The sequence below is a fragment of the Rhipicephalus microplus genome, chromosome 8, assembly GCF_043290135.1.
Source record: "Rhipicephalus microplus isolate Deutch F79 chromosome 8, USDA_Rmic, whole genome shotgun sequence".
Lineage (NCBI taxonomy): Eukaryota > Metazoa > Arthropoda > Arachnida > Ixodida > Ixodidae > Rhipicephalus > Rhipicephalus microplus.
This window is the reverse complement of record NC_134707.1, coordinates 33,199,245-33,224,568: the sequence shown is the minus strand read 5'-3', so window position 1 is coordinate 33,224,568 and position 25,324 is coordinate 33,199,245. Positions and strand designations below refer to the sequence as shown.

Genomic DNA, 25,324 nt, shown 5'->3' with positions numbered 1-25,324 from the left:
CTCTTCTATACATTCTACTTTCTTTATCTCTTGCCCCATTGCAGGGCAAAAAAAAATGGACGCGAATTTGCGTAACCTCCCCGTCTATCCTTGTGTCTACCTCCCTAATCCGTATATCAGCCATATTCACACATATACCTAACGAAGTGGATGAGCACATAGCCACCCGAGTAGCTCAGTTGGTAGAGCATCAGACGCGTTATTCGAAGGTCGCAGGTTTGGTTTCTGCCTACGGCAAGTTATCTTTTCTTCTCATATTTTGATTCACATATACATTACGATTACCTCACATAACATTGCCTACCCTTTCCCTGGAATAATGTTCTGTGTATCTCCTTAATAATGTGTTCAACAAAAAAAAACTAGCCTTCAACATACACTTCATACTCTCACTCTTGCGATATTGGCGTGAGCAGATCAAAAACGTAGCTAGCAGATCAGGCATACATGACATCAATGTCAATATTTTCACGTTTTAACCTGGTACCTATGTTTTCCTACAGTCGAATTGTGGAATAATATTTTGGTGAGTAGCAGCTTAGCAAAACAGCCGGGAGCTCACTATGAATGTAGCACGAAAGTCATAGATTGCATGACACGCCTTTCATTATTTCCTTGTCGACACTCGTGGCATCTCTCTTGTACAATTACCTTATTCAATGCGGAGTTTTGTATATATAAACCTAAACAAACGGCAGCGAGCTAATCACGAGTATGGCATGAAAGTCGCAGCGTATGTGACATGCATGGCGTTTATTTTCAATTTATCTCATGTCATACATGTTTGTCCTACACACACGTCGAGAACTACTACTTTTGTGTATGTCGAGCGAGTGAGGTGGCCACCAGCTCACCGAGAATTGGCACCGTGAGTCGGTCATGGCGCACATAACATGAGTTAACATAAGTGTCATTACTTTCATGCAATCACCAGTCATTCTATTCATCACGCAGTCAAGTCACGCAAAATTTTTTTGTGAATATCAGTGCAGTGAAACGGTCATGCAGAGGACAACTTGTGCGTGACCTATAGGTCATGAAGTACATTACAATATTTAATTACTTATTATTTCCACGTGCTATTTAGGTTTGTCATGCAGTCACGTTCCACAATGTCCATTTCGGTGCATATCGATCAATTTGAACAGCCGTGAGCCCCCCAAGACTGTGTCATGTAAATCACACCATAGGCGACATGCGTGTTGTGTTTTACAGTTTAAGATTTGTCACTTGTGCTTGTCGTACGTTCTTGTGATGTCATACAAACTTTGGTATATAAGAAGTTAACGAATCGGCCACAAAAGTTTCCACACCACGAAAGGCAAATTATCTCGTCCATCGCACGCATGTCATCATTTTCATTGCCTTTTTGCATACATCATAATAATAAAATATTCGTGACAACACAAAGCCACAAAATTCGGAGAACTTCGCATTTAAACACCAGCATCGGCAGCGCTAGCTCTACTAATGTAAAGAATAAATCTTAAGTCTTAACCCAAGTGTAATCCAACCTCTGTGCTTGAAAATCATGAGTTCTACCCCATAGCCCCGCTAAATTTTAAAACCACTTTCAAAAAGAACCATATCCACAAACAAGGCTCTGCCACATCAATCGTGGTTTCAATAATGACTATATACCTTAAAAATTAGATCATAAAAATTATTCACATTTCTGAAAGACGCAACATGTCCTGTTTTCCCCTTTTACAGCCGTCTAATAAAAAGACCCATTGCCTTCCTAGGGCTGAGCAATTTACATTTAAGCGTTGCTGAACCCGAAGGAATGCCCCGATGAAAGTTTTGTAAAATACTGACCTAATGGCACCATAAGGTGCACTTTATCTTGACGATACTACCCCCTATGATCTAGCGTTAGTGCTGAAGTTATGTCAGACCGTGGATAACCCTTTTTTGCATGCTAAGTGGACATTCGTGCGAAGCGCAGGACGTGTACACACTACCACCCTTACAATAGTACGTTGATCCACCTCAAAAGGCTTGCTTGATATGTGGGGTTTTAACATGCCAAAACCACCATATGATCATGAGAGACGCCGTAGAGAAGAGCTCCGTAAATTTCGACCACCCGGGGTTCTTTAACGTGCACCCAAATCTGAGCTCACGGGCCTACAACATTTCCGCCTCTAACAGTAATGCAGCCGCCGCAGCCGGGATTCAATCCCGCGACAACTCTGAAGGTTTGGCTTGCAGCCCAAAAATGCAGCCTGTATTCACTGATCAACCGCTTCGCACGAAACTCATTCCCACAAATGTGTGATGCCCCCAAATTTTTCACTTAAAAACATATATATTCGGGGTTTCTTGTACAACTGTAGTTGCGACGTAGCTTGGGAAGCTCAATATTGCTAAGCCCACTGTGCGCATTATTAAATATAAAAAATCACAGCATATCTACGGAGAGAATTAGCTTGAGGGGGTGAAGCTTCGGGGGTACATCGGTAAAGCCTGAATCCTCCGTAAATATTGCCCAGTCAATCATCTTAGAAAAACGACAAGCACGTGCTGCAGCCGCTTTCCGAGCCCTCCACTCGGCCCCCTTATCTTTTTCGCTCATGCTTGAAGCACACAGACTGCCGGCGAAGGAGGAAGCGCGTCAAGAGCGAATTCATTTGAAAAGAAGAGCGGTCTCCTTTCCATGACAGCCCACATCGTAGTAGAATGAGCGCCTCAGCACAATATAGTTGGCAATCCGAGTTTTGGCAGATATATGGATGAATGCTATGAGCGCACCTTTCATAGCACTGCGGTTACATGTCTGCCACAATGCTTGCAAGAAAGAAATATAAAGAAAACTTTCTTTTTATGTGTGCCTTAAGAAAAATATCTTCCTTTCACAATTTAGAATTTCTAAGCTCATTTCCGAAAAATATAACCAGATATACATATTTAGAACAGTATTGTGATACAGTAGATGCATCATACAGTTATTCACTACACGTATCCGAATGCATTTGTCAGATGTATGTCGACAAAATTAGAGATACTGAAATGTATCTCAAAGATACTACCACGACACACTTGCATGGCGATACGGCCCACACCTAGTGCTTGTAAATATTTTTTACCTCCGCACATGCTGCCGAATGAACAATAGACCAGATGCTTCAAATTCCGCAGATGCCTTCATTTTCCGTGTTTTTTTCACCATCCTGCCTTCTCTTCCCGATATCAGTTAGAGAGACGAAGCTACTTTGCATAAAGAGCAATCTTATAACGGCCAAATCATTTAGTATATATTAAAATTAAGAGTGTTAGTTGAAACCATATTAAGAAATTTTGCGCAGTTTCTTCGTTGGCACGTGCTTTAAAGCTTAGTGCAGTGGCTGTACCTGTATAATCCAAATGCCCTGAAAAATAAAAAAAATGTGGTTTTTGCTGTTCTTAAAAACAGGTATCACCGCTATAAAATCAGCTTGCTCACGAAGGAACGTTGTCGTTATCTCGGGAAACAGAGACTTCAAGTTGGTTGTTTCGACGGTCGCTCATGAACTGGGACATGCGTAAGTTTTGAACAAAATTTAATTTGGACAGGCAAGTATGTAGTTTTAATGACCTTTATTTACGTTAGCCAAAGCGCTTTTGGCGTGCACTCATTTTTATCTATATTGCTACACCCTAAATTTTATGTGTTATGCTCCTTGCACATAGGTTTCAGTAATCCAGGCCGGATTGTATGAGAGCATCCTAGATGCTTTTCAGATGACCTATTTGGCTGGAAAGCGCAAACGCGAAAGGCTGAGTTCGGCAACGAAGTCGGCCATTAGCAATAACGCACGAATCTTCGACGCCACTCATAGAAATGCCGACGCGCGTAGCCATCAATAAATTACTAGATGGTTGACGCCTTGTTCTCCGATATCAGTGTACAGCCCATATTACTTGCTGTAGCTTGCGTTTCTGTTTCCTGGCTACAAATTTGGGCAAACGAAGTTTCGTTTCGTCCATGCCGTCTCTGCCTTTGTCAACGCCACGGCCACGTGACATCTTGTGTAGGCGCTTTGCGTTCATGTTCTGCATGCCTCCTTCAAGCAGTGAACCCAGAGACAGCCGTGAAGGAGACGTCGACGCCAAGCTCGGTTAGCGAGCTAGCCGCAGACTACTAAGGCTGACTACAAGGGGATTTAAACGATGAGACTCTTACGACCAAGGCGGCTAACGCTACTGCGACAACTAAAACAGCCACAGTGCCAACAGTTACCACTTGAATAACAAATTGATGGAGCTGCAAGGGAGCCACCAACTCTACCAGGATCACCATGCGATGACTCGGAAGGCTACTTGAAGAAATACAACCGCGTTGCTCTTACAATAATAGGGGCTGTGATGTGAAGATGGCGCCGGAACCCGGTTTGAGGACAAAGAGGACACCTTGAGCCCTTGACTACCTGCGACGTATTTTGCACTACAATGTTTAGAAGCTTCACAAATGTTATGCGTAAGGAAATGCAGAAAACCTGCCAAAAAGCAATGTACAGCTCACAAACGAAAACGTCGGAATGAAAATCGAGGAAACGACTCGCCTCTTCAGTCACCCCAACTGTGCCAAGTCGGAGAAAAAAAGCTCCGGTTCCTAATGCGGGGAGTGTAGAAAGAACTGTTTGCGGGACTTCTCCGCAACCCACACAAGATTATCGATGAAATCGATGGTCTTGTGCGGGTCCATCTTATGCGATGGTCCATCGAGCGGCAAAGGCAGTACACCCACTGCCCTCAGACAACCAGCTGTGCTGATGTTTAAGCCCATGTCAAAATTAGTGAGTCTACTGTAAATCCCGATCTACTGTCACATTGCCTTCGATGGACTTCGAGTGTCCGTACTCCTTTCGTGGCTATATATTGAGCACGTGTATGACGCAGGAAGTGGTTATCGTAAATTATTCACAGATATTTTGCTGAGTCTGCTTGTGGTATACTGTGCACGTTTCAAGTTAGTCTGATAATAACTTGGTTATTCAACAGAAAAAAACTGTAAATGCGCTTTTTTACCATTGAGAAATGAACGGATAGCCTGTAACCAAATTTCAATGGTGCACATTTACGATGGTTAGTGAGTACAATGCAAATGCATATCTGAAGCGAAAGATGCTCTATCGTATATATATATATATATATATATATATATATATATATAGGAGAAAGAAGTGTATACCTGAGGGCTCGTTTTCCCGTGTTTTAACACAATAATAATGAGAACTAACAGACAGTAATGCCAAGGAATGTACAGGGGAAGTTATTAGAACCAATGGAATGTAAATAAGAAAGAAAAGTGGATGAAAAAATAACCAGCCGTGAGCAGGAATCGAACCTACGACCTTTTTTCATCCACTTTTCTTTCTTATTTACATTCTATTGGTTCTAATAACTCCCCCGGTACATTCCTTGGCATTACTGTCTGTTAGAACTCGTTAATATTGTGTTAAAACATGGAGAAACGAGCCCTTAGGTATAATCTTCTTTCCCTTATTTTATTGAACGAGGGTCTCGTACTGGCATACTTGGTGTGTGTAGGTTGTATAAGAGGGACAATTAATCAGCTGCCCGCTCATAATAAGTTCACGTGCTACGTGACGCCAAACATGCACATAAAAGTGTTTTCACACTCGTAGTTTGGCTCATAGATCGTGCTGACTGTCACTCCTACTTCTAAATTCACATATAAACCCAAAAATGTGGATGGAGGGAAGGCCGCTGTGGTAGCTCAGTGGTTAGAGCATCGAACGCGTTATTCGATGGTGATAGGTTCGATTCCTGCTCACGGCTGGTTATTTCTCTATCCACTTTTCTTTCTTATTTACATTCCATTGGTTCTAATAACTTCCCCTGTACATTCCTTGGCATTACTGTCTGTTAGATCTCATATATATATATATATATATATATATATATATATATATATATATATATATATATATATATATATATATATATATATATATATATATATATGCAGCTGCTTGAGCATACGTCATTGTCGAAGTTGTAGTAATAGTACCACACCATTACCACCACCCATTAAAGTGTTTTAGTGGTTATCGGGCTCTACTGCTGACTTGAAAAGGGCTCGATAAAATCCTAGTCACAGCAGGCGCATTTTTGATGGCGGCGAGAATAATTTAGGCCCATGTATGTAAACCTAGGTCCACGTGGAAAACCTCGGGAGGTATGAATTTTCAGAGGCCTCCCCCACTGCGCACCTAATAATCATATCATGATATTATGATGGCGAAGGCTAGATAATGGTACTGCAAATTATGATATTAATAATATATTAAAATTCACCGCTCAATCCCTCTGCACAAATGGTTAACCAGCGAAAGCTGAAACGTGCGGCCCTGGTGTTGATATAAAACTTCTAGGCGCGTAAAACTTCAGACAACTAACATAAGAGACAAGGACGAGCGCAGACTTTCAACTGATTTTATTACTACTACGACACACATATATATATTAGAAAGAAGATAAGCAACACACAAAATCAAAAGGCGAAAAGAGAGATTGCAAAAACATCACACAAAATCAAAAGGCGAAAAGAGAGATTGCAAAAACATCACGTGCTCACCCTGGGCCCCCACGTGCCGAATTTAAAAACGCCAATTCTTTCCCAGATAATGCTATCGATGGTTTGCTGATACAGCTACCTCGAGCAATTGCTGCAGCTTCAATTACAAGTCTTGTGCCTTCATTAGGGTGGGACGCGAGAACCCTTGTCTGTTCGAACAAAGGCTGGCATCCACATTCGGAACAATGAGCGGCCAAAAAACCGTCCCGTCCTGCATTTCTTACTTTCTGGCAATGTTCTTGAAGTCTTACATTGAGGCACCTGCCCGACTGACCGACGTACTCAAGTCCACAAGACAAAGGTACGCCATAAACAATCCCTGTTGCACACTCAACAAACTTCTTTCGGTGCTTAATTTTGCAGCTACTCGTAGTGGTTCCTACGGGGCTTGTTTGGACAGATAATTTTGACAATTTGTGACAAGTCTTGTGGACTTGAGTACGTCGGTCAGTCGGGCAGGTGCCTCAATGTAAGACTTCAAGAACATTGCCAGAAAGTAAGAAATGCAGGACGGGACGGTTTTTTGGCCGCTCATTGTTCCGAATGTGGATGCCAGCCTTTGTTCGAACAGACAAGGGTTCTCGCGTCCCACCCTAATGAAGGCACAAGACTTGTAATTGAAGCTGCAGCAATTGCTCGAGGTAGCTGTATCAGCAAACCATCGATAGCATTATCTGGGAAAGAATTGGCGTTTTTAAATTCGGCACGTGGGGGCCCAGGGTGAGCACGTGATGTTTTTGCAATCTCTCTTTTCGCCTTTTGATTTTGTGTGATGTTTTTGCAATCTCTCTTTTCGCCTTTTGATTTTGTGTGTTGCTTATCTTCTTTCTAATATATATATGTGTGTCGTAGTAGTAATAAAATCAGTTGAAAGTCTGCGCTCGTCCTTGTCTCTTATGTTAGTTGTCTGAAGTTTTACGCGCCTAGAAGTTTTATATGGATTACCAACTAGCCCAATCCCACACTTTACCTGGTGTTGAGCCGTGGGCTCACCTCGACGTGGCGCTGCCACCTTCCAAAATTGTTGGTTACATGCTTGTGCTTCCTAAATCTGGTTAGACACACGTTTCGCTGGGGTTTACCACAGTGTTTATTTTTTACATGCCGCACCTTGTGCCTTCCATGATAACGATCATAAAGGAGTGTAATGCGCAGTTATATGCATTTTACAATGCGTGGATCACAGTGGTTTGTTCTCGAACCACAGGTGGCCACCTACGTCGCAGCCAAAGCTATAGTTTAGCACGGTAAAAACTCCCGCCGAAAGAGGGTGTTCACCCAGGGAACTTGCTCCTGCAATCCTCACGTTGACGCCACAACGCCACGTTATTGCGAACGTTCATATCCTGAGTTAATTTGGTGACGGGATTTGCAGGATAAGCCAGCCACCTGCGATAGCATTCCCGTTCACGATTTAAGTAGCTTGGAAGGCTGCCAGAACATCGATACGCAGTTTTTGCCGGCAGTCGGCCTTCCGGGCCTGTTTTTATGCTCGGAGGGCACCATCGTGCCAGTGAATGCAAGTTCTCTCACGTTTGGGCGCTCTTCTAGAGTTGTCAGTAGCATACCCATGTGAAATGTTTCGGGAGAGACTAATGTGCGCTGGTTCGGCGTCACGACAGAATGGACGACGTCATTTATAACACAGCCAATGGCGCGCGTGCTTGAATAGGACGCTGTGAACGACGTAACTGATAACACAGACAATGAGCACCACTAGTGACACCACTGCCGGACGGTTTTCTATTTCTCCTATTTCTCTTCAGCTTTCGATGTTGTGGTATTTATAATAATACATTTAAAACGAAAATATATTCGTTATTATTATTAGCAGCAGTAGTAATAGTATTAGAAGTAGAAGCCGTGAAAGAACAACAGGTAGCACAGGTCAAGCAAGCACAACGCAAGTGATCAAAGGAAAAAAAAGTACATGATGATCATGACAATTTTTTGTACAAAATACCAGAAAAGCTGTTCGAACTTTCATTACTACAATATTTAGGCACTTTGTTCTTCCATGACTATGACTGTAATGAAACATTCTTAACTTAAGCCTCACTACCGGAAAGCGGACAAATTTTTTTTTGCTTTAAACCTTCGCACTAGTAGCTACATGCGATCCAAATTGTGCCAGTTCCAGAAACCAACTACCCTACTTCATTAGTGGCTCTCATAAAACGAATTCATTCTACAGAGAAATAGAGATTAGCCTATAAAATAATTTTTCTATTAGTCTAGGTGCTGTTCACGACGGGGTCGATACATCGAAGCATTGTTCAGCAAGTGAGCGGCACCTAATGGCTCCATCCTTGGGTTTCAACCGAATGTTGACATTTTCTATATGCAGCAAGAAAGACATCGCAACATTCTTGTCGTAAGTTTTCTCATAACATTTGTTATGCGAACAATAAGTGGTAAAGTATAGTAAAGAAATAAGGAGGGGTAGAGTGGTGGTGTCATACACAGTTGGATCGACTGCTTATAGCTATAGAAGAGGAAATAATAGTAAGGTGGTGCCTCACGTAGCTGTGACTTGGAATGGTTAGCAACATTTTATTTGTATTTGGCTCGCAAAGCAACTTCGCTTGCCCCTCCCCTCTGCTTATTGCTTCAGTTCCGTAAATTTTCAAGATGATAAAATAGCGGAAAAATGACCTTATTTTACTCCTCGTTGCTTTGAAACAGCAGTGGATCTAGTTAGTGTTAAGAAAAGTCAATAATGTTTCGGGACTATACAGTATTGATCGAATGGTTATTTCGAGTTTGTCTTATCAGAATTCTTTTCTGCCACAATACCGCCAAGGCCTACAAATCGGTCTCCTGCTTGGAACACATACATGTAGACACCTCTTCGAGGAGTTTTTTTTTTTCTAAAAAGAATTCACCACACATCATCTATACTGATTCAATGTAGAAGTCTAGATTTTTTACCAGACTTGGGGAGCGTAATATTTAAGAAAAATGGAAAGTTCATTTGCACCTAATTCTACACAGGACGAAGAACAGCTGTTGTTTGTTCAGCCGTAGATGCCCAAGCGCTGCCATATCAAAGCAAGAGCAACAGAAAAGAAGAGATAATCAGTGCTTGAAACACATGAACAAAACCGAAGTGTTCTTGAATGCTACGGTAAGAATAATTTTTAGCATTCATTTAATAAGGTAAACAAATTAATTGCACTCGTGTTATTATGGCTATGCTATAGTGGAAGTAAGAAAAAGTATTATTGTGAATTCTCTGGTTTTCAAATATTGATTGTTTTTTTTTTCAGTCAGCATCCTTGTTTTGATATTCCCCTTTTCATTTTGTATGCTTTAGATGGCTTCACGGGCGTACAAGCTGCTACGTGCTCAGTTTGTAACATTGTGAAACTAGCATGATGTGACGATACCAGCGTTTGAAAAAGCACGCACGACAGCTTTCAATTGCTGATTTACATTATATGACTGATCACTTAGCGAGAGTGCAGACCTTAGTTTCGGACCCGGAACTGGATTGCGTACCGTCAGAAAGTATTAGCACACACAGTGGAAATCAGTCGTTTCCTAGCTTCACAGCTTCACCTTGGTGACCAAAATTTGCATACAATCGTTTGAGGCTCATGATTTGTTGGCGATCTATCGGCCCTGGTACAATGAAAAAGAAAGGTAGGAAGTGCATCCGATATATATAACAGCCTGATCAAAGGTATTCTAGAACAGTACCTTAGGAGGGCGTTGTTTTGTACAAGACGCCGAAGCTGACTATGCTTGGTCTGGAAAGCTGAGTAGCTTTTTTGTTTTTGCTTAGTAGCACTCTTCATCAGCTGCTTCCTCGTGCTACTTCGAAAAGCTCCTTCTTGAAACTTGTTCACTGCTATAATCAAATACTTTGGTGTGTTCTGCCAGTTATGCATTTTTAGGTTTATGGTGACTTACAGGCGCCACTCGAGTCACGCGGAATCCAGCTTGCGAATTGCGTTCTTCCTGGCAAGGACAAAGTGTTAGCATACGGTTGGTTTTTAAAACAAGACTAGCAGCCGCATAGATTTCGAGTGTCTCAGAGAGCCTTTACCTGCCTTAAAAACACAGACATTTTGGTTTAATAGTGAACGCAAGACTAACTTGTGTTCGCCATGCCAGTCACACAAAACTGCAAGACGTGATCTCGCTTGCTACACTTCGTTTTAGTGTTGGAGTAGGAACATTTATTGCATTTCAATGACAAATGCCTTTTTTATGAAACGATTTTGCTGTAGCTCGAAACCTCCTGTAGTGCAGCAACTGCGAAGAAGCCAGCGATGCCTATCCGCCCTTGCCCGCACCACCAAATGCGACAACGCGGTTTTACTGCCAACGCCCTCCTGGTATAGAATGCGATGAGCGGCCGCACAACATAACCAAATAGCTTTCCGACACTGTATCGGGAAATCGACGTCCAGCACATTCACCACTGCAGCACGCTATGCATCCATGCTAAGGCCCCAATTAAATGCTTTTGACAATTTGCCTGATATCATCATCCTCATCATCATCATCCGGCTGACTATACCCACTGCAAGACAAAGGCCTCTCCCATGTTCCACCAGTCAACGCGGTATTTTGCTAGCTGCTGCCACTTTACCCGCAAACTTCTTAATCTTATCTGCCCACCTAAATTTTTGTCTCTCCCTCACCCACTTGCCTTCTGTTGAAATTCAGTTTGTGATCCTTAATGACCAGCAGTTATCTTGCTTTCGCACTACGTGCTCCGCCCATCACCATTTCTTTTTCTTGATTTGGACTATGATGTGCCTAATCTCCATTCGTTCCCTGACACACTCTGCTCTCTTCTTCACCGTTAAGGTTACACGTATCATTTTCCTTTTCATTGCTCGCTGCTTCGCCATTAAGTTATGTTTAACGCTCTTTGTAATCCACCAGGTTCCTGCCCCGTTGCCTGATATTAACGGGGGTAATTACAGAAACTGTTTCGTTAAACAACACAGACGTCTTGTAATATAACGAATTACGGCTGTGAAGATGGTGTCAATACCAGTATCCAGAAGATGGTACACCGTTATTTTTTTCCACTATACGAACGTTTTGGCAAAATTCATTGGAAGCCTCAACACAGTCTAATGAAGGAATCTGAAACATGAGAATGTCGTACTTAAACTAAGGAATCTGAAACATCAAAATGTCGTATTTAAACTTTGAGAATGATTGGGGGAATATTTAAAGTAAGAAAGTAACAAGGAAGGTAACAAACACGGTGCAGGCTGCAACACACGGGTTCCTCAAAAATACAGACAGTCTATATATTTTATGTACACGTGGCTCTTGTAAGAATGATTCTCTGTCCTTGAGCTAAGGTATCCCGGCTCTCATTTTTTTTGTCAAATGAAAATAAAATGCCGAAGAAGCTATGAAGTGGTTGCAAAGCATATTTTTCACTTACCACTAATTACAACTATGGCAACAATTGCCCAACGAGCGAAATACTTCAAGCCAAGCAAACTGCGTCGTCAGCCCAACTGCTTATTGTATGGATATAAAGTGTTGCGTGCATTTTCATAACAGATAAAGCCTCCTCCCTCGACACACAAGGTGTGTATTCGCGTCAAGTATACAGCCCGTTTGACTAATCTGCGCTAGGTATATCATAAAGTTTCACGCAGTTTACAAAAAGCCAGGATGAAACAAAAAGGGGTGCTACGTTGGCATGATGAAATAATCCGAAGTTGCAGAACAAACGCTAAACCTTTTGTATATAATATTTTTGTTCTACTTGCTACTGACAAACTAAGATTAAGCAAGCTTTCTTGGGTTCTAAGCCTAACGGACTGGTAATCACTTATAAAAGCTAAATATGCCAAAGTTTCGAAAAATATGCAGCAACGTTGCCTTGCGCGTTTTCTGATGGCTACTAAATAAAAAGTCACTAAGGCAACCATTGTTAATTCACAAACCTGGCATATTCGAAAAGACGATTGAAGAACGTTTTGTGAATTCCGAAATGTCTTCGGCGAAAGCTTTTGCCCATTTCACAGGCTAAGCCATGATTTTTGCGTTTTTTTTTGTGTGTGCGCATGACACTCCCAGTTGAATGGGCACATTTTTTTCCTGAAAACACGTTGGAATTTAGTAAGTGACCTTGAAATTTTGTTACGTAAATTAACAAAGTATGGTTCGAAGTGAACAATGGATTGATCATTCACCAATTCTTTGCATTCTTGCTTTAAAGCTCCATGAATTTATTATCCTTAGCTAGGTCGACCTCCCTCACAGCTTACTTGTGAGCCGTCCGACTAACTTGACTGCTGCAACGAGACGTCTGACGAAGGAGCGTTGCCGCGTGTGCCACTGTGCTATCACGTGATCGCTGAAAAAGTGTATGGGGGCATGAACGGGCAGTTCGACCCCACCGCAGTGTCATTCAAGTGATTACTGAAGGAGTACGAGGGAAAGGGACCATACCTGTGACGACCGACTGTTACTATAGGCAATGTTGCCATTAGGTGTTTGATGAAATACTGGTAGGGGACAGTCGACAGCTGGCACCATTCCAGGGGATAGACAGATGGACAGTCGAGCACGCGAGTATGAGCCTTTAAGGGTTTTCGCCTTAATGTGGTAAGGCCTACGGAGTACACTTTGCCTGTTAACAGTGGTAGCTGGAAGAGTGACCCTTATAGAGCCTGTTACAGACTGACTAATACAACTAATAAAAATACACCTAACAACGCATTAAGAATTATAACATTTTAGATGATGTAGGAAAGCATCCACTGTGGTCCTGTTCATCAATTTATTGAGAAACCTGGTACCAGAAGAGCACCTTCAGAACTCTTTGTGCTATGGCTGACAGCGATGAATTATAACCATAGCCGTGCGCCAGGTTTCCCTTTAATGGGGGGGAAGGGGAGGAAAGTCTGTCGCAGCGCACACCTCACTATTGGTCAATGTATAAAACAGACTTTGCGCCCCCCTTCTTCAGTAACTATAGAGGGGGTGACCACCCCCTGTCACAAAAGCAGGGCCGATGGCGCGACAAAAAAAAGCACGTTAGTCACAGAGCAACGGGACAGAGATGGACCAAATATTCTTTATTCACCCTTAAATAAAATGAAACACCCAATATTTGCAATGAAAACTGTTGCGAAATCTACGCAGTAGCTAATTATGATACCGTAGTTGGCCTCCACCACCACCACCGATATCTAACTCCACTATAGCGTAGAAGAGGAATAAATGAAATAAAACGAAAATGTCATTACGGTATTAGATTTCAACCAGCAACCTCTCCACACCAGTCAGATATTGTACCACATAACCACCCCGTTCTACAAACACCACTGATAAAAGAATATTAATGCGTCATATCGGGCAAAAAATCGCATTAAGCGCTCATCCGACATATAGCGCTTGTGCTTGCGAGACTCGTAGCCCGCGACACTGCTACACAACTGAACATAAGTAAATGGAATTCAAATACAACCAATGTTAGGATGAGGGGATGGATGTATTATGGGGGTACATTTTATGAATTTGGATAGCCAGCACTGCAACGAACCATGACAATGCAATAATATTAAGTCTTTTTACAAATCTGTTTCGAGGCCTTCCGTGGCTCAGAAAAAAAAATACTTGATTGCACGCAGCATTCTTGGGTTTGATTCCTGCTCTGACACTGGTCATGGAACGTCTAGAACAATGGCGACAAAGCGGCGCGCACCGAGCACTGCCACTACAAGTTAAATATTTTTGTCGTGATATGATCGCTCTGTGTGTCTGCAGCAAGTAAAAGTGACACATTGCAATATTTCTGGGGTTCCGGTGTGCACGCAAGATGCCTACCAGAGAGAGAGAGAGACAGAGAATAAAACGAGGGAAAGGCAGGGTGGTTAACCAGAAAATGGAGCATTCGGTTTGCTACCCTGCACTAGGGGAAGGGGGAATAGGGAAGAAAGATTGGAAAGAAAGCGAAGAGGGGAATAGACGCGCGCAAAAAAAAAGGGGGGGGGGAGCTGGGGTGCTACAGTCTTTAAAATAAGCTACTGCTACGCAAAAAGTTCAGTAAGGCCTTCACTGAACTTCTGTGAGCACACAAATCACGTCGCCTTTCCAGCACTGATTGTTCAGACAAAGGTCTGTCGTCAAGGCGAGCTAAACAGCAGCTAGTTGCCGTCTTTGCACACTGTAACGAGGGCAGTGACAGAGAACGCGCTCTATAGTTTCATCGCTGCCGCAATGACTACAAGCAGCACTGTCTTCCAGACATGTAGGCTACCAGACATGTAGGCTGCATATATAGGGTAAGTCTGCAACAAAGTTTCAAGCGCCATGCTAAATCAGTCTAATATCGGACTCCGGACTTCTACCTCATCTTGGTAGGGTGCTTATCCTTGGCACTTTTCTTGCGTAGCACATTATGAAGGGAAGTCTTCCTGGAAGAAAGGAGATTAGCCTTAGATTTTTTCACCATCAAGGCCTGTACGCCAATTGTCCTTATGAAACTGCAAGAGCGAAACTTTGTGCGGTACTGTGTACTGTTGTATTACGCATTCTATCAATTACTATCTTTACAAATAACCAGTGTAGCGAAGTGTCAGAACTGCTGACTGTCACCAGGCGACGTGGGTTCCGATTTGATTCCCTAATAGGTATTTTTTATTTATTTAGTTTTTTCTTTCGTGCGGTAGTGGTTACAGACACAGGCAGCGGTGGCAGCGGACAACAATCTCACCAGAAGCAGTCTTTCTGACTGCCAAACAGACATCATCAAAACGCCAAACAGACATCACACAACGAGGCCAGCGCACGGTACTTAAGCCCTTCCAAGGAATCACATAGGATTCAGATATACCTCTTCGTCATGATCTGCCACAGCACAAAGAAGGCACACACAGTACCTAACAGATGTGTAGCGGTTGCAAAGCGCCGCTGCAGAATTGCAAAATTTGGCGTAGTGGGTGCGGCTTTACCTAATGTAGTTTACGATGATTGATGGCACAGTGGATGGCATAAATCACCAAGGCATTCACGTCATAGCATGCGAGGTTTGTTCTCAAAAACATGCAAACAATAGGCTCTGAAAGGCCACTGTACAAGCCTTCACTATGTCTGCTGGTGTTTTGCACAGGCCTGGCAATTTTTAGCAGTACCTAGTCTGTCCTAATTTGTCCTACTGTGCTGTGGTTCTTAGAGCTTCTCATTGTTGGGCACTTATCATGGTACGTGTGAGACATTATGCAACAAATCAATGCCAAAGTCATGAACCACCTGATATTCTACTCACTGTGTTTGCTTCCTGATCGCTGTAACGTTCTCTATTTCAAATGCTTCAGTGTGTATAATTCTTTTAATGCACTCTTTATCATAGTAAGTGTATACGTTAATGAGCAAGTAGTATGTAATGTCAATAGATTTTAACGCTCGAGAAGGGCAGCATAATTTTCGGTTGGTTTTTCTCACAGTCTTCAATCCATAATATTTTACAGCGTTTTCATGCACATATTCAGAAGATATATCAACTTCCGTACAAATTGCAATAGAGCACTCCCAAAGCATATGGTGAAACGCCCCAGTTTCCTCCTCGAGGAAAATGACGCACTTTAGCATGGTATTGTGTTGTCTCATGGTGTAGCACTGTAATTGCCTCACGGTGTTTTACTCATAATTGGACCAGGTACTTTACGGGTGCATATTGAGCTGTTATGTTAAACTACCGGAGACAAATCAAGTAACGTCATTCGAAACAAGCGCTCCTGATTGGACAAATTGCAAGATTAATGAAGTGTGCAAGGTAATTTTTTTTCCTTCATATTGCTCATACTTCCAACAGTATCAATCTCACAGTTAACTTTGATTTCTAGTGCCATGCTATTTTTACGGCATGCTAGGAGCAAAAAAAAACTACAAATCACAATTTCTTTTACTTACACAAACAATCCAACGTGCCTGTAGCCAAGAATCTGGAATATTAGGACTCATATAAATCAATTATATATGTAAGCATTGGGAAACATGAAGTGAAATATACCTTCATAGAAGTCGTTCTCAGCCTATTGTGTTACAGATACAATAACTTGAAAAGTTGAGCGGGAAAACGGTGCTTTTTGAGCTTTTTTGCCGCCCGCTCGTGAATGAGTAGTCCGAGTTCGCACTTGTTTCCATGGCTTTCCTTGAACACGTGTCTTTTTTTTTTTGCACAACCTTTTCTTTTTAAGTATGCCTTTTGTGTGCAATACTACATAAAGATGGCTTCATTCTATGCCGTTGCGTGAATTATGATTGTATGCAATTCTGCGCGGGACCACTTGTGCTGTAAACATTCAAATACAAGTGACACAGTTATACAATACAAGTGACACAGTAAAAGCTGATATCTTCGTTGGTGCCGCTACAAAGGAGAACCGAAAGTGATACGTGCCTAGTCCCGCAAACTACCAAGCCAGTGACAGCTCAATAAAGCGTTTAACTTCTAGTCAACTGTCTAGACAAAGTTGCGCATTTTTGAGAAGGCTATAATGTAAGAAATCCTAACCACAGGCATTAGTTGTAAGAAACCCATGGTGCCTGGTACATTCACCTAAGAGGACACGAATGTGATACCATTCCCTTTCTCTTATCACTATTTTTCTTCACAATCAATGCATTTATTTTACCACCATCCCCCGAAAGTATTCTTTGGGTTCTATGCACTTTTGAACAGGCAGCGATGCTTACTGTTGACCTAATTTGTGGTCTCGCGATATCTTTAAACCAGTTCCTGTGTACAACGACGATGGTGTCGAAAGTTAAATTTGCAATTAATATCTTAAAGAACATGTCCGAACGTTGACCGAAAGAATTGCAATCAATGAATGTGGCTTAATGTTGCTGTTCTCGCCGAGGAGCCATGTTCGAAGATCGAAAACTGTGTTCTAAAACAGGAGCAATATTTCGAATTTCGACCAATTAAGGCTCCAGAGGGAGAACCAAAACGTTATTACCATTACTTTTAAAATCAAGTTGGTAGGCGTTCGGATCCCTCCTGGTAAATTATTTCCTCCCGAACAAATGGGCTTCTCTCATACACGCCAATTTAACTATTAAATAAGAAGTCGCTGTGTCGCTGTTTACTAGTTTACTACTATGCAACCCAGTTAGGTGGACTTGTGTCTTTTGGTACACCTTATAAGCAGTACTTCGGGATTATGTGACGCGCTTGCTGAAGGCATCTAGCTCAACCAAACTTAGATGCAGACTACGCGGGCAAATACGATGCTCAGCGATGTTGCCTTTCTTTTTACCTGTGTAGGCTCAAAAACAAAAAGCGCAATGGACAACGCTTGTTATAGGTTGCGACCAGATATTATACTTTTGTTGCCTTTTTTTTTCTTTCAGGTATGCATCGCAGGATTATGCGTTTAGAACAAATAGCCCACTCTTATGACTGCTGCAGTAGTTATTAGACTGTCTTGCTCAATAAAAATAATGAAGCATGATGAAATATGTGTTTCGAGAACTTCGTTTCACATTGATTCAGAAATAGTAGGGTGACAAATCGAAGCACTCGAGTTTACCAAAAAAGAGGCACTTGCCTGTGCCGAACATGCTGCACTGTGAATAATCTTGTGAATTTCCTTTTATGGAATCTGTTTAAACGGCACTGGGATATTTCTGCGAGTGTATTAGTTAGAATTGACTCATGAAACCGTTTTTGTAACTATACCTCCATGCTACATGCCACAAGAAATTTTGCTTATCACTGTCCTATCGCTGCAGATCTGGCTGCTAAAAATAATGCGTTAATAAAAGTGCTCAAGCTACAGTTGTGTCGATATGACAATCTGTGTATACTGGCGACAAAGACACGCCCAATACTCTGCTCTGATTTGGTCTATTGTAATCCGTGAGCACTCTACAGTTGCTTATTACCCACTACACCATAATTCATCTTATATGTTGCGATGTGCCGCCATACCTACTTCATGTCTCAAAGACAATAGGCATACTTATGAAGCTAGAAAAACAGAATGGACTTTTTGGTGACCAACCCGGCTGCCTGTTTCATAATAAACGAATGCATACGAAATATAAAAATGCATCGCTTCAACGGTGGTATACACAAGCGTGTTCTGTCTTTCGAGGGAGACGCTGCTGGGATGCCGATGAGTGCAGACGCGTGCACATCGAGCTCCGTATGTTCTTGTCTTTTCTGTATGGTTCAACCCTTAATCGTCCAGAAATTGCCACAGGCGTGTAGGGGAGATGCTCCGGTATCGGTGGACTCCAGTTTCACTGAAATCGGACCATTTTTCTTGTTTTTACGGCCACTTCTTCGTTCGCCCATGTGGAGCCTTCGCTACCTCTAGCGTCCAGTAGAGGAGCGGCGGCGACGATGCCGGGAGACGCTCGCCCGAAGACGACAACCACGGCGTTGTCGCGGTTGCTGACGGCTATGGACTCGACTGGGGAGTCGCAAACAGCGTCCGTACGACAATCCGAACCAGGTTTGGGTGAAGAAGTCATGGACTTTGCCGCGCAAAACCGGGATGAAGCAGCGCTGCCTGGGAACTGCAACGCGGCGTCCACGCACGCCGACGCAGATTTTTCCGCCCCAACGGAGACCGACCGCACAGAGGAGGGATGGCAAATATCCCAATCGCTCAGAGCGAAGAAGAAACAGGCGAAGGAGCGGAAATTTCAACAAGGAGGGGTCTTCTCCGCAGGCAGCAGACCTACGACGGACAACCAGCCAAAGCGCCAGGGTCGACCTACAAGACGGAGGCCCCCAGCACTACCCAAGGACGATCTGAAAGTAGTCTTCCGGCCTCACCAGGGACTGCCTCTGAAGAATGTGACCACCCAAGCGATCTCCGACGCTATAGTGGAGGCTTGCCAAGGAAAAGTCAGGTGGGATCAGTTTATTCTCCGCATCCGACCGGGGTCCAACATTGCGCTAGCGTCGACTCCAGACACGACCGTCGTGATGGCGATGAGAGGCGTCACGTCTTTGAATATGAACGGAAGACCACACCCGGTCAACGTCTACGTTACGGCAGGTGAAGGAACCAAAAAAGGTGTTATTCACGGTATAGAGCCGCACACCCCGTCTGAGACCATCAAAGCGAGCATCCGTTTTCGCACCCAGAGCGTGACGCTGGTCGACGCTCGCATGTTGGGAGACTCTCAGAGTGCCGTCTTGACTTTCTTCGGGGACATTCTACCAAGATATGTTTACTACAGAGGAGGTGAGAAGGAGTGTATTCCTTTTCGTAACACCGTCCAATTCTGCCGAGCGTGTGGGGAGGTTGGCCACCGCACCGACGTGTGTCCGCAGCCAGACTCACCCGTGTGCCATACCTGTGGAATGCGCAACCCCGAAGTAAACCATAATTGCACTCCGACATGCGCAATTTGCACGGGAAACCATATCACTGGAGACCGCAGTTGTCTGAAACGCCTCAAGCCTATTCGCAAGCAAGCAGCGAAACCACCCCAAAAACCACACAAGCCAGCCCCTCGCTGGTTTCAGTCGGAGGAAGAGGAATCAGAATGGGAGTACGGACGAGGCGGGACCCGAAAGAGCCATTCCAGAACCCGCACGCCGTCGAAAAACCGTGCCGTGGAGACAGGACAACCAGGACAGCGGCATCCAAAGTCGACTTCGACGCCGAGAGCAATCTCCCAGGACAATCCGAACGCGCAAGCCCTTCCGAGAAGCAAGCCACCGGGGGCGTGTCCTGCACATAGCAACCCACAGGTGGACGCGGTAAGCTATGCGCAAGCCGTATCTCCCACTACCAAACATAAACCCGTTACACCAACGATCACAGAACACCCAGAATACAAGCGGGTAGTAGCTGAAAACAGACAACTTAGAACAGAACTACATGAGGTTAAGTCTCGAATGGCGCGCCTGGAGTCACTACTAAACCAGTCGAGCAACACACAAAGCCCGGCGAGCACACCTGTTGTCTCGCAGCCCGTTGCGCAGCCCGTGGAAACGCAACCACCACAAACACCGCTGATAGCGTTCCTAGTTCAACAAATTCAACTTGTTTTTGCCAAACTAGGCCAGATGGAACGCACCATAAGCGACTTGAGTCAGGCGCAGAATCCTCGCAAGAGATCTTGTCAGAGCCCGGGTGCCCCCACCAGACAACCTAAAGAAAGTGGAATACCAGATTCCGAGAATACCAATCATGGCTAGACACCGTAACAATAAAAAGACCGAGCAAACGGAAATATGGCAGTGGAACTGCTGCTCATTGAGAACAAAACTTGAAAATTTCAAACAATTTATTGGAGCATCTCCAATCCCTCCTGATATAATCTGCCTTCAGGAAGTAGGCAAATTTCAGATAAATTTGAGAGGGTACATAAGACATGTTAACCCAAAGTACCCACAAGTGGCGACATTTACCAAAAAAGATATAGCATTGAGTGTCAGCTACGTGAGCAATGAGGCAGTGCAACACCAGATAATAACAGTGTGGCCCAAAAAACGTGGAAGACCAAAAACAGTGGGGGTCAATATATATAGCCCACCTAAGGAGAGACGAGCCGACTTTGAGAACATTATAGCACATGCGATGGGTTTATTGAAAGAGAAAGACAGGTTAGTTATCATGGGGGATTTTAATGCGCCACACAGAAATTGGGGATATAAGCAGGACAGCCCTAAGGGCAAACTCCTTGTAGACCTTGTTGAACGGTATGATCTCTGCCAACTTACACAACCAGACCTACCGACACGGGTCGGGAATAGCTTAACAAAAGACACGTCACCGGACTTAACGTTTACAAATTCTGAAGGAAACGTCTCATGGGCGCACCTCGGAGAAAACTTGGGAAGCGACCACTACATTCTCGGAATAACTATTAATGCCGCCACGACAAGACGAATGGGGAAAGCGACAATATCTGATTGGAACAAATTTAGGGAAAACGTAGGAGACCATGGGGAAATAATAGATCTAGGTAACTGGATGACACAGATAAAGGAGGCACACAGGAAAGTGACAAAGGAAATAGAAACAAGCGTGGAAATCCCAGCAGTCGACAAGCACCTGCTACATTTGTGGGACGCGCGGAGAAGCCTCACAAAGCGATGGCGGAAGCAAAAGCTTAATCGCAAATTAAAGATAAGGATAGATCAGTTGTCACAGGAAGCCAATGACTACGCACGTCAACTAAATAACAGTAACTGGAGGCAATTTAGTAACTCACTTAGAGGGACGTTAGGAACCAGAAAGACCTGCCACATCCTGAGGAGTATGATCGATCCAGGGGCAGCAAAAACAATGACAAACAGGGCTTTAAGAATTCTGGAGAATGAATTTAAAGGTAACGATGACGCACTTATCTACGAAGTTAAGAAATTATATGTCGGACAAGACGCATGTGAAGTGGTACATGGCAAATATGCAGGAAAAGAACAACCAGAGTTAGACGCTCCCATAACATTTGAAGAGGTTTATGCGGCGGCCCAGTCTTTCAAAAAGAATACCGCCCCAGGAGGAGACAAAATAACAAACTCTATGCTTAGAAATTTGAGTGATGCGGCCCTTCGACGAATCACGGATTTCTTTAATGAAAAGGTATGGGTAGATGGAGGAAACCTTCCAGTAGAATGGAAGGACTCAAACATCATGTTAATACCAAAACCAGGGAAACCAAGAAATATTAAGAACCTCCGACCAATCTCCCTTACCTCATGCTTGGGTAAGCTTTTTGAAAAAACAATATTGACTAGATTGACAGACTATGTAGAGAGAGAGAGGGTCTGCTACCGGTGAATATGTTCGGTTTCCGACCACATGTATCGGCCCAGGATGTTTTCCTGCTGTTGCAAAATGACGTCATGAACCCAAACAGAGGTTCAAGCGACGAATTCGTACTAGCACTAGATATCAAGAAAGCATTCGATACAATATCACACAAGGTGATAATGGAAGGCCTCGAATCGATTAACTGCGGCCAACGAATATATGAGTATGTCCGGTCATTTCTGACAAGCAGGAAAGCTACCATTTCTTTAGGCTCGGTTACATCTGAAACCTTCGACTACCCAAATAGAGGCACCCCCTAAGGAGCCATGCTATCCCCGATACTATTTAATATCGGCCTGAGAAAGCTCGCATGTGAGCTGGAAAATATAAAAGGTCTAGGAGCAGCTCTTTACGCAGACGATGTCACCTTATGGACAAGGGGTGGCTCTTATGCGGACAAAGAAAACGCCCTCCAGGAGGCAGTAAATAAAATACAAGCTTTCGTGACAGCTGCAGGAATGCAATGCTCGCCGGAAAAAACTGAAATGGTTAGAATTAGGGCAAGATACGCAAAGAAAAAGGACTTAATACCGGTAGCAGTACTGCTGGATGGGAGACAAATCAGGGAGGCAGATGTAATACGCGTGCTTGGCATGTGGATACAAGGAAATTCGGGAACGTCACACACACTACAAAGGCTACGGGGAACCACGGCGAATGTGGCCCGGATGATCAGGCGGATAGCAAATAGCGAAATGGGACTAGAGGAGAAAGAAACCATTGCACTCGTTCACGCATTTGTGATCAGCCGAGTTACGTACGCGCTACCGTACCAGACAATGGCAAACCAGGAGACAAAGCAAATAACCACAATAATAAGGAAAGCATTCAAAGCAGCATTGGGGATTCCGGAAAATGCCAAAACCGAGAGGGTAGAGAAATTGGGCATATACAATACCTTTGAGGAGTATGCGAATGCGGTGCTTTTATCTCAAAAGGAAAGGCTCAATTCAAGCTATCATGGGAGAAGAATTCTGGAAAAGATGGGATATACATTGCGACCGTTATATTGTGACGAAGAAACGGTGCTAATAGATGCGGAAAAACGCACACATTTAACTGTGGCGCCTATTCCCAGAAATATGCATCCGACGTATCACGCAGGAAGGAGGAAAGCGAGAGCAGACTTCTTACGCAAAGCATTTCAGAATAGCTCAGAAGCCGTCTTTACAGACATAAGTAAAGCGAGCAGAGGGTCACATGTAGTGGCAATTGTAGCCCAAAATCACACCACAATGGCGTCAGTTAAAACTTGTTTCACACGAGTGGCAGAGGCGGCAGCAATAGCCATAGCCATATCCAACGCAGAAATCAGGGGAGAATCAGTGGTTGTGCTCTCCAATTCACAGGCGGCATGCCGAATGTTTCTCCGAGGAACGCTACCTAAAATAGCGTATAAATTTTTAAATAAACCCATAACAGGAAACCATCACATTATATGGTGTCCTGCTCACGAAGGTTTGGAGGGGAACGTCGTGGCAGACCGTATAGCTCGAGGCATCACCAACCGAGCGGCGGCAGGCCACGACGTTGAACCTCTTTCCAATTCGCGTGACATCCTCCTCCAACAAAGGAAGCAACGTAAGGAATATGGGCTTCCACATAAGGACTTGGATAGCCAGCAAAGCAGGGATTGGAGACGCATACAAACCAATAGCTTTCCCAATTTGTACCATCTAAGTAGAATATATCCCGCAAGATATAAAGACACCTGTCCGTGGTGTTCACAAGTACCAACACTCAGCCACATAACATGGGAGTGCACCCAGAGGCCCACACACATCGACAGCCCACACATCACGAAGCAACCACACATGTTTCACAGGCAGTGGGAGGCATGGCTTGCGGACGAGGACAAGCAGAGCCAAATAGCTTTGCTTGACCAGGTCCAGCGAGCCGCTCGTGCCAGCGGAGCCCTGGACTGAGGGCCCGATCAAACTGCCTGCATTTCAAATTTTTTTTTCTTTGAATAAAGTTTCTTCCTCCTCTCGAGTCGCCAACAAGCACACCAGCACGGCACGAAAACATTCGCCAAGCTTGGCAGTCTATCCCCCGTATTCTAGAACGTCCTTTCACTCAACGCTTCACCTTCATTTGAGAAAATCGATGGGAGCGCCGTCTGTAGACAGGGCAAGCCACTGCCTATCAGCGATAATCTGTTGCGATTCTTGAGTTGCGCAGTGTCATTTGCAGCCGTAAGCATTTCGAATATCCAATGCACAAAGCACATCACACACCCACGCTGCAGTTCACGGACACAGAAAAACACGGTCTTCTCGAGTCGCCAACAAGCACACCGGCACGGCACGAAAACATTCGCCAAGCTTGGCAGTCTATCCCTCGTTTTCTAGAGCATCCCTTCACTCAACGCTTCACCTTCATTTGGGAAAACCGATGGGAGCGCCGTCTCTAGACAGGGCAAGCCACTGACTATCAGCGATAATCTGTTGCGATTCTTGAGTTGCGCAGTGTCATTTGCAGCCGTAAGCATTTCGAATATCCAATGCACAAAGCACATCACACACCCACGCTGCAGTTCACGGACACAGAAAAACACGGTCTTCTCGAGTCGCCAACAAGCACACCAGCACGGCACGAAAACATTCGCCAAGCTTGGCAGTCTATCCCTCGTTTTCTAGAGCATCCCTTCACTCAACGCTTCACCTTCATTTGGGAAAATCGATGGGAGCGCCGTCTGTAGACAGGGCAAGCCACTGCCTATCAGCGATAATCTGTTGCGATTCTTGAGTTGCGCAGTGTCATTTGCAGCCGTAAGCATTTCGAATATCCAATGCACAAAGCACATCACACACCCACGCTGCAGTTCACGGACACAGAAAAACACGGTCTTCTCGAGTCGCCAACAAGCACACCAGCACGGCACGAAAACATTCGCCAAGCTTGGCAGTCTATCCCTCGTTTTCTAGAGCATCCCTTCACTCAACGCTTCACCTTCATTTGG

At 44.0% G+C, this 25,324-nt stretch overlaps 1 protein-coding gene across 3 annotated transcripts in view; it reads left to right on the top strand.

Moving 5' to 3' along the window:
* Positions 1-18,035, top strand: part of LOC119185208 (uncharacterized) — a 72,746-nt gene extending 54,711 nt beyond the window's left edge. For 2 of the 3 annotated variants that reach the window (XM_075871479.1, XM_075871480.1), the window contains exons 7-11: positions 3,416-3,524; positions 8,817-8,957; positions 9,578-9,710; positions 16,230-16,346; positions 17,930-18,035. In XM_075871479.1, the coding sequence (XP_075727594.1) occupies positions 3,416-3,524; positions 8,817-8,957; positions 9,578-9,710; positions 16,230-16,346; positions 17,930-17,956 (527 nt within the window). In that variant the 3' untranslated portion in view covers positions 17,957-18,035. The remainder of the gene's footprint in view (positions 1-3,415; positions 3,525-8,816; positions 8,958-9,577; positions 9,711-16,229; positions 16,347-17,929) is intronic. The other variant, XM_075871481.1, reaches the window with a different exon arrangement.
* The last annotated feature ends 7,289 nt before the right edge of the window (positions 18,036-25,324 follow it).